General features: G+C 14.6%; 1 protein-coding gene across 1 annotated transcript, besides 13 other annotated features; it reads right to left on the bottom strand. All coding sequences in view use genetic code 6, as the record gives it.

Moving 5' to 3' along the window:
- Positions 1-883: 883 nt before the first annotated feature.
- Positions 884-926: a microsatellite.
- An 853-nt stretch (positions 927-1,779) lies between these two features.
- Positions 1,780-1,823: a microsatellite.
- Positions 1,824-2,319: 496 nt separating this feature from the next.
- Positions 2,320-3,214, bottom strand: IMG5_022390 (tetratricopeptide repeat protein; the record flags this gene model as incomplete). Its single annotated transcript, XM_004039413.1, has 2 exons — positions 2,751-3,214; positions 2,320-2,654 (listed from the first exon to the last, which is right to left on the bottom strand). Coding segments are annotated over exons 1-2 (756 nt in total), but the record flags the coding sequence as incomplete, so codon positions are not given.
- Positions 2,665-2,734: a microsatellite.
- Positions 2,676-2,734: a microsatellite.
- Positions 3,215-3,617: 403 nt separating the features above from the next.
- Positions 3,618-3,657: a microsatellite.
- A 1,669-nt stretch (positions 3,658-5,326) lies between these two features.
- Positions 5,327-5,367: a microsatellite.
- A 344-nt stretch (positions 5,368-5,711) lies between these two features.
- Positions 5,712-5,760: a microsatellite.
- A 1,489-nt stretch (positions 5,761-7,249) lies between these two features.
- Positions 7,250-7,337: a microsatellite.
- Positions 7,279-7,331: a microsatellite.
- A 2,356-nt stretch (positions 7,338-9,693) lies between the features above and the next one.
- Positions 9,694-9,775: a microsatellite.
- A 31-nt stretch (positions 9,776-9,806) lies between these two features.
- Positions 9,807-9,884: a microsatellite.
- Positions 9,885-9,953: 69 nt separating this feature from the next.
- Positions 9,954-10,011: a microsatellite.
- Positions 9,973-9,997: a microsatellite.
- Positions 10,012-10,311: the final 300 nt, after the last annotated feature.

The following is a 10,311-nucleotide window of genomic DNA, read 5'->3' as shown; positions in this document are numbered from 1 at the left end:
TTTATAAATTCCTTTTATTATATATTCACAAAATGCTCTTTAATATAAAAAAACATATGATTTAGCTATTTAATTTTATATAAAAAAAATATGAATTTAATTACTTTTTTTCTTGTTTAAGTTACTTATTTAATCTAAATATATTATTGTATATAAATTATTTAAAAACAAACAAACAAACAATAATGTTAGAATTAAAAGAAAAATTAAGAAAAGAATTAAAATTATTAAGAAATATAGCAACTTAGTAATTAAGTTATTAATAAAAGTTAGAAATAGAATAAAAAGCTTCACAAAATCTTAAAAATTACATATTTAAACATTTTACAAATAAACCATATAATTAAATATAAATTGGATTATTTTATCCTATAGGATCTGAAATAAACTGTCTTAATATAATTTAGAATTTATAACATCTCGAGTTTAATTATTCTTTACCAATAATAGAAGAAGATGAATAAAAAAGTCTACTGTTTCGTAGTTATAATAATAAAAGTATATTAATAAAAGGGAAGTATAATATTCCTATTCCTTTAAAAGAAGATTCTAAAGAAGTTATTCCTAATTTAATTATTACTCCTTTTTTAGGATTTAATAAGAATTTATATAGAATTGGATATGGAGGTGGATATTATGATAAAACAATAAAATAATTAAAATAAAAGAATGCCTTTTTAAAATTTGTAGGAATAGGGTATTAATTTTAAATTTGTGAAGATTTAATAATAGAAGAGCATGATTAATAGTTATCTGCTGTTATTACTGAAAGTAATATTTATGAATTTTTATGATAATAAAAATAAAATATTTTATCCATATATTTATATATACATATTTTTAGAATTTTAAAATTTTCTTTTTTTTAAAAATAAATAAATAAATATATATATATATATATATATATATATATATATATATATATAATCTTTTATTATGATATTTATTATTAGGCATGGCGAAAGAATAGACCATTCTCCTAAAAAGGAAGAATTTGAAAAAATAAATAATCTATATAATCCTGAGCTTAGTTAATTAGGAATTTTATAATCAGAAGAAACAGGAAAACAAATATAAAAAATATTAGATGAAAAAAACTAAAAAATAGAAAATTTATTAGTTATTTCATCACCATTTATAAGATGTATATAAACCGCGTATTATATAATAAAAAATACTTCCTTGAATATAATCGATAATAAAATATATACTTAAAAGTAAATAGGGGAATAATTAAGAAGCTAATGGTTTAAAGAAGACATTAACGAGATATTAAGTGGCTAATAAGAGTAGGAATATGTTAAAAAAAAGATAAATAATTTCAATATTTAGTATCAATATTTAGAAAACGAAAAATTAATTTAATAAAAATTTCCAGAGGATAAACTTGAAGATTTTTATGAAAGATTTTCGAAAGCATATAATTTATTAATAGAACAGTTTTTTAATAAATAAAATTCGGAAAAAACTGCTTTGGTTATTGTTACACATGGATTTGGTATTTAAGTTGTTTTAAATAATTTAAAGGTTTTCAATTTAAATGATTTTATTGATTATTGTTCTATTTGTTTTATTGAATACTTTAAAGAAAATGAAAAAAAGCCTTAAGTATGTTTAAAATTATATGATTAACATATACAAAAAAAAAATTAAAAATTATTATTAAATAAATCTTTTTTATGAAAAAAATTAAAAACATAAATATACATATATAAATGTATATAATATAAATAGAATTTAACAGACCATATATAAATAAATGGCATATTTTAGACATAAATATATATATATATATATATATATATATATATATATATATATATTTTATATTTTTATTAATAAATATAATTTTTTCTTTTTATCATTTAATAAAATCATTATTTTATAAAAAATAATTATAATAATTACTTATTTTAGAAACAATAATAATTTCCGGAACCATAGGCAATACATAACCTCTAATAGATAAAACGTTAATTATATTTTAGTTAAAATCTATTTTTTTTAAGCCATATTAACTAGGCCAAGTTCTTGGATTTTATATAGGCTTTAAACTCTAAGTAACATTAAATTCAATATAAACTTCTAAATTATTCATATCAGTATAATATTTATTAGTATCCCAAGGTAACCCTTGTTCAAAAATAACAGAGAGTTAATCAATTAAAGCATCATTTTCTTTAGTATCTTAAATATAATCTAATTACTAAAATTCGGGATAAGTAACAAAAATAGGGAAATGAATATAATTTTCTTTATCAAAAAAAATACTTTACTATATAAAAAATAAACTTATATATTAAAAGTAATAGTAATTACTTTACAAGTTTCGGGAAAATCCATGACTTTTTTACCTAAAACAATATTTTTTTTTAAACATAATGAGTAGATATCTTCCACTTATATTTTTTTTTAATCTATAGTTTAAATTTTTTTCTTTTCTTCTTCATCTAGTTATTATTCAACTTATTTTTATAAGTTAATCATTTCCTTATTATTTTTGTCAAAAACAAGTCCTTATTTTAAAGTTTCTATACAGTCTTAATATTTTCTTAATTTTTATTCAACTTAAGCTTTTCTATAATATGCTTTTGTAAAATATGGAACTTATAAAATTGCCTATTTACAATCATCAATAGCTTTTCCAAAATTTTCTATTTTAAGTATATATATAAATATAAATATATAAAATTATATCTATATATTATATATATTTATCTATATATATATATATTTTTTTATCAAAAAACTCAATTATATATTCATTAAAGCTCTATTGTTATATAAAATTGCGTTTATTTCTTTATCTTTTCCTTATGCATCGATTCCTTCGGTATATGTTTTTAAGGCTTCTTTTATAAAGTATCTTTTTCCTGTACCTTTTTTGAATATATCGTTTCCTCTTTCCTTTTATTTTTTTGTTGTTGTTTTTTATGTATTTTTTTATTTTACTTTGCAATTTTTAGCTATATTTTCAGGTTCATCATCATATATTAGATTTTATAAAGCAACTAAATCTGGATTATTTTCTATATTTTCAGGGATTTATTTCAGAAATAAAGGATGGTTTTTTAAATAATTAGTTGTATCTTCCCATTCTTATTCTGTCATTTTATTATTCGAAACGTAATCATCTGGTAGACCGTCAAACATATCCCAATTCATATTCATTTTTATTTTTTTAAATTTAGCTTTATAATTTAATTTTTTGCTTAGGCAATTTAATATAATCTAATAAAAAATAAATAAATTATAAAATCAATTATAATAGTTATTAATTATGATACAAAAAAATAAATTAATCTTTTATATAGATAATTATTAAATATGATATAAATAATAAGCTTTTTAAATATTCTTTTTTTTTAAAAAAAAAATAAATAAATAAAAAATATATATTTATTTAATATATTAAACATATTATTTTTATATAGTATAAAAAAAAAATACATAGAATATAAATTAATATAATATTAAGAAAATATAAAAATTTAAAATGAAATCTTTATATATATATTAAAAAATTAGTTATTCAATTTTTAATTTTATTTTTTAACAAATAATCAAACGTTAAATATTTTCTAATAATAAAAAAAAAAAAACTATATATAGAACACTTATATAAAAATATATTTTATTAAAAAAATATGTTTTATAATCTAATAATTTAAATATATTAGTTTAAAATAAAATTATAAAAATATTATTTTTAAATTTCTTTTTTTTAAAAAAAAATAAATAAATACTTATTAGGTAAATAATATTAAAAATTAAGAAGATGTTTAATATTTAAAAAAAAAACTTTAATTTATAAGAAAAGATTTACGAAGAAGAGTTCTTTTAAATATATAAATGTATCTATCATAGTCAAAAATCCGCAATAAAAATATTAAAACAATACAAAAACGATAAAATTAACCTATATTACAATAATGAAATCGAATTATACCAAAATATAAAAGATAAAATGAAAAATTCATAATATATAACTCATATAATAGACATAATATAGAATTAGTAAAATAAAACGACTTATATAATAACTGAATTATGTGAAATATCATTAAAAAAAATAATCGAAAATGAAAAAAATGACATAGATTCAATTACTGTAATGTATTTTTTTAAATAACTAATAGAATCTCTAATAGATTTATAAAAAAATTAAATAACACATTAATATTTAAATCCTAAAAACATTTTTTTAAAAATATATTCAAATGGTCAATATTTACCTAAATTAGGAAATTTTAATAAATACTAAGAAGTATATTTTCATTTATTTAATAAAAAACGATTTTTATTTTATTTTTCAAAAAAAAAAAAAAAAATAAGATTAATGAATATAATGTATGCTATATGTCCCCTTTTTAAATTAAGTTTTAACATAGTACACATGATTTTAAAGTCGATATATGGGCTTTAGGTTGTATTTTACATGAATTTTTTATAGGCGAAAAGCTTTTTAAAGGTAAAAATAAAGAAGAAATAATATAAAAAATATATGATTTTGAAAACTATGAGATTGTTTATTAATTACATTAAAAGAGATTTAGTTAAAAAGAAGAAGAAGAAGGGAAATTAAAAAAAGCATTTTTTTAATATAAAGAAATTTTCGATTTAATATAGGGAATGGTTTGTAAAGATTTGGAGTAGTTTTTCGATTTGGAAAACTTGAAAAAAAGAGCAGAAGAAATAATTGAGATTTTATAAAAAGATTAAAATATTTTAAATTTAAATAAAAGTTTTTTAAAGGAAAATTTAAATTGTTTTAATACTTAGGTATAAAAAATTAGATTTAAAATAAAGAAAATGAAAGTTTTTAATTTTAGTTGGTTAATTTTTAAAATTAATTGTAGAATTTATAAAAGGAGAATGAGAGTTTAAATAAAGAAGTTTTTTTTAAAAAATAGAGTTGGGTAAATATAGGTAAGGTTATTAAATTTAATGTAAAAAAAATGAAGAATTGGAATAAAATATAAAAGAAATTTAAAAAAATTATTAATATTAAGTTTTTGTCTGCTAAAATTAGTATAAATTAATAGATAATTGTCATTAAAAAATTTAGGTTTTGGATAATTAAGTCTTTCAAAATAATTAAATTATCAAATTTATTGATGATTAGAATATAAAAAATACTTAAAATTATCATTTTTTAGAAAAGATGAATAAATAATTATAAAAATAATTAAGTTTTTAATTATAGAAAAATAAATAATTAAATCAAATGATAATGAATTTTTAATCTAAAAATAAAAAACTCATACAAAAAGTTAATAATTAAAAAAAAAAATTATTAGAATTGAAAAAGTCTGCACTTAAAGTAAAAATAATAATTTAATTTAAAATAATAATTTGATTTAAAATTAAAATCCTATTTAATAATTAGATTAATAAACTTATCAGTAATAATAAAAAAGATTATCATTAAAAAAATAAATAGTTAAACTTTTTTTCTATTTAATTTTTTGGCCTTTTTATTTACTTTTTAGAAACAAAAATTGATTTTAGAAATTACTATTATAAATGTTTATATGTGTATGAGATTATAATGATATTATAAAATGAAAATACTTTTTATTTTATTTTAAATAAATATTTGATATATTTTTACTTTATATAAATAAGAATACTTTTTAATTAATATTATTTTCTAATTTAAATTATATATAAATAATTAATTTAATATATAAATAAAATAAAAAAATTATTATATATATATATATATATATATTTATATATATATATATATATATATATTTAAATTTTTATTTTATTTCAAAATTAAATACATTTAAATATAAAAATGATTGTTTTCTTTTTAATATTTAAAAATTTTTATTCTATTTTTATTACTAACTATTATAATTCTTTTTACAGTACCTAACTTGGTTATTTTTATACTTAAAAAATACACAGGAATTTTATCTTTATAATTTAAATATTATAATAAATTTAATAATATTTTATTGATGATTCCATTATATTGCAATTCTTTAATTGAAAGGATTTTCATTGAAATTCCAAATATAAATTTTTCATTCAATAATAAATAATTTGTATTAAATATTGAATAAATAAACATTTATTTTGAATTAAAAGTAATTTTTATTTTGTTTTAAATACTATATAAATACTTTAATAAAAATAAAAAAGAATCTTTATTTAATTAATATTTAATATTAAGAAAAAAATGAAATAAATTAAGAAATTCTTTTAATAAATTTGAAAAAAATACTAAAATTAATATTAAAAGATTCAGAAAAAATAAAAAATAGCAAATTTTTTAAAAGAAAAATTTTAATGATTTTTTATTTTTTCCTTTATGTATTTTTTACAGTTTATAAAAATAAATACTAAAAACATAAATATCATAGTAATAGAAAATAATATTGAAAAAATTTAAAAAAGGAAGACTTTTTAATTTACACTTAAAATAAATAACTAAAAATTCGCTTTTTTATAAATTAGCAAAATTTCCATATAAATAAAGTATTTTTTTCAAATTAATTTTATAATTTTTTAATTAAAAAATAATAAAATAAATAAGAAATCATTTTTATAATATAATACATAATTTGATGAAATATAAATACTTTTATTAAATACTTAATATAACTAATTTCAAAAAAATATTATTTTTTCCAATATACAAATTGAATTCTAAATACCTTTCAAACTAGGGGTTATAAATTGTATTAATAAATCTAAAATTCATATATAAATGTAAGAAATAAAAGCTAGATTTTCTACATATAGTTGTTCCACATTTAGATATTTAAAAGTAACATTTTTATATAAAAAAAAAAAAAATTAAATAATATTTGATAAAGTATACACAAAAATTTCTAAATTAAATAAATAAATATATCGAAAATCGTGTTTTAAATACATATTTATAAGATAATTTATTTCCTAAAATAATTACTTTAAAGTGTAAAAATATTATCATAGATTTTATAAATCTATAAGATTTTATTACAATATAAAATGCACATAAATGTATGTAAGTACAATTAGTTTATAAAAATTGCAATTTTGATATATATACGATTTATAACGAAAACAATACACTAAATGATATTATTAAAGGAAATTTTAGTGAATTTAATTTATATGGATTTTATGAAGTTAATTAAGGAATTAATCTAATGCATTTATAATAAGGAAAATTTGAATTTAATACAGAAAAAGAAATTTAGTTTTTTTAAAATATAAAAATTTAAGATTAATTAAAAGTAAATATAAAATATACATATATATGTATATATATAAAAATATATATATATTATATTTTTTATATATATCTATTTTTATATATATATTTATATACATATTTTTTTAGTGCTTTTTTATTAAATTAAATTTTGTAATTTAATTTAGGATTTTAGATATATGAATGTTTTTTAACTGTATTTAAAATGCTTTTTTGGAAAGAAATTTTAACTTATATAAACCATATTTAGATTCATATTTTTATTAAAATAATATTGAATCTGAAATTCGCGAAGATTTGATTTTAAAAATTTTAGTTGAAAAGTAAAATGAATATTAGTTTGAACCAAAATTAATGTTTTTTTTAGAAAATATTCTTTGCGAAACTTAAAATCTTTAAATATATTAATAATATGATGAATATATTTTGAGTATATTTATTAATGATTGTGCCTATTCAATATAATCTGATTATAGAGGAAATAGTTTTTAAATTAATGATGAATAGATTTATAATAACATTCAAATGGAGAAGATTTATAAAAATGATAATAAAGAAATACTTTTACATATTGAGAAGTTTAAATATATTATTAAATCTGATGAAAAACTATAATAAAGTAAAAAAATAAATATTTTTTTTTTTTAATTTTTTTTGTGTTTTTTTTTTTAAATATAGATTTTTTTATTTTTGATAATTTCTAGATATAAATGAATTTAGTACAAATTGAAAATTTTCTAAATTTTTTCAATTCTTTTAATTTTGGATATTTTAATTATACAAAAAAAAAAAAGAGAGAAAATTTTGCTTTTTATTATGGAGAATTTAAAAAAAAAACAAAGAATATTTTTAAAATAAATGAGTTTTATTTTATTTTTGAAATGAAAAAAATCGAAAAAATTTAAATAAAAATCCAAAATTTAAAAATAAATTTATTTAAAAAAAATGAAAATAAAATCAAATTTTAAAATTTTTCACTTTAAAATTAAATAAATTACACTTTTTTCGAAACAAAAAACTTAAAATTTTCAAATAAAAAAGGAGTTTTTTTAGAAAAAATAGAATTCTTATTTAGTGATTAAATAAACGAATTTTAAGAATATATAGAAAATATATATAAAAATATAATCAATATAAACGAAACATATAAAAATTTAAAAAAGAAGTTTAATTTTGCAAATAAAATCAATAAAAAATCATCCGGTATTCAAAATTTACCATTTATTTAATAATTAATAGACAATAAAATCAATTTAAAAATCAAAAAACTATCTTTCTTATTAGAAGAAACTCAAATGAACTCTTTTTTATTAAAATATTAAAATTTCTAAAGGAATAATAAAAATAATAATGAAAAAAACACATTTTATTTAAACAAATAGGAAAAAAACCAACATTTTTTACTAGATTTTAGCTTTCTGAATATTTCCTTAAATATAGGTCCTTTAGATAATACTTAAAATTTTAAATTATTAATGGAAAAAATTTAAAGAATCGATTTTTTATCAGACTAAACAGTTCCTAGTAGTATTTTTAAATAATTTAAATGCCTAAATTGTCAATTTGATATAGAAAATATATATATGTAAATAAGAGATTATTCTTTTTAGATTTTGGATATCAATAAGGGATTAATTTATGTGTATTTTATTTTCGGATAAATAAATTATTTTAATTAAAAGAAAATTTTTTATAATTTATTAACTGATTTAGGAGAAGTTAATATTAATTTTGGTTTATGCATTTTTTCAGGACTTTTTGAAATTTTAAAAATTTTAAAATTAATTTTTGGAAAAAATAAAAATCAGGATTATTTATATAAAAATACAATTGAGAATAAAAATCACAATTTTGCTAGCTAAATTGATATTTTTAAAGAACATTTAAATGATTTTGATAATTTAAAAGAAGAATATAAGATATAGAAATGTATTTAAGATAAAAAAACAATAAAAACTTTATAAAACATTGATTTTTTGGATAATTAAGAAGATTAAAAAGAATTTAATGTTATGTTTTGGGATTAAGTTCGATTATAGTATCATGGAAAAATTATGATGGTTTAAAATAATAAAATTAAAATTAATTTATTAACTGATGTTTTCCCTTATGAGGAAGTATAAGAAAAAATATAGGTTTGTTTAGGAAATTATTAGATTTTTTATCATAATTCTACAATTAAATTTTAATGTTAAGAATTATATATAAAATAAAAACCTAGAAAAAAAAAGAATCATATATTTTAAAAATTCCTTTAGTAATATTTTTTTTTTTTAATATATATTTTTAAAAAATAAAAAATTAGATTTAAATAAGTTTTAAGTTTTTATGGAATTGTGAAAAAAATAACCATTATTAAGCTATACTAGATTTATAAAGTTTAGAAAAATTTAAATCAAAATATTTAGAAATCATAATTGAATTAAATATTCCTTAAATATAATATTAAGATAAAATTAATTAAGAAAATAATGTATTATATATATATATATATAAATAACATAAAAATATTTATATATTTATATATTTATATTATATATATTATATATAAATATATATCCAGAAAAAAATATTTATATTAAATTAAGATATAAAATATAAAATATGATATTTTTATCATAAAATATAAATAATAAGAATTTTAATCTAAATATAAAAAATTATATTTATCAGATATAAAAAAAAAATTGTATATAAATTTAATTAAAGTAAAATAAATTTAATGTATATAGATTTATTAATTTTAAATATTTAATTATATATATATATATATATATATATTTGTAATTATATATTTAATTTTTTTTAAACAAAATAGAATATTAGAAATCTAATCAAAAATAGTTAAGTACCTATTATACATTATTAAAATGAATTTATTTAATGGATAACAAAGCTTCCTTAATTTAGGAATGATATTTTATTATTATATAAAATAAATAGAAGCAAAAATATTTATAAAAAAACCAAATAAAAATAATAAAAAGACATTAAAAATTAATAGATAGAAGTATAAAAAATTTTAATATATAAACATATAATTATATATTTAATTATTTTTTATAGAATTATACAGGATTTTTATAAATAATATA

The sequence above is a fragment of the Ichthyophthirius multifiliis genome, assembly GCF_000220395.1.
Source record: "Ichthyophthirius multifiliis unplaced genomic scaffold scaff_1120509249679, whole genome shotgun sequence".
Lineage (NCBI taxonomy): Eukaryota > Ciliophora > Oligohymenophorea > Hymenostomatida > Ichthyophthirius > Ichthyophthirius multifiliis.
The sequence above is the reverse complement of the archived record's forward strand: the minus strand, read 5'-3'. Positions and strand labels throughout refer to the sequence as shown.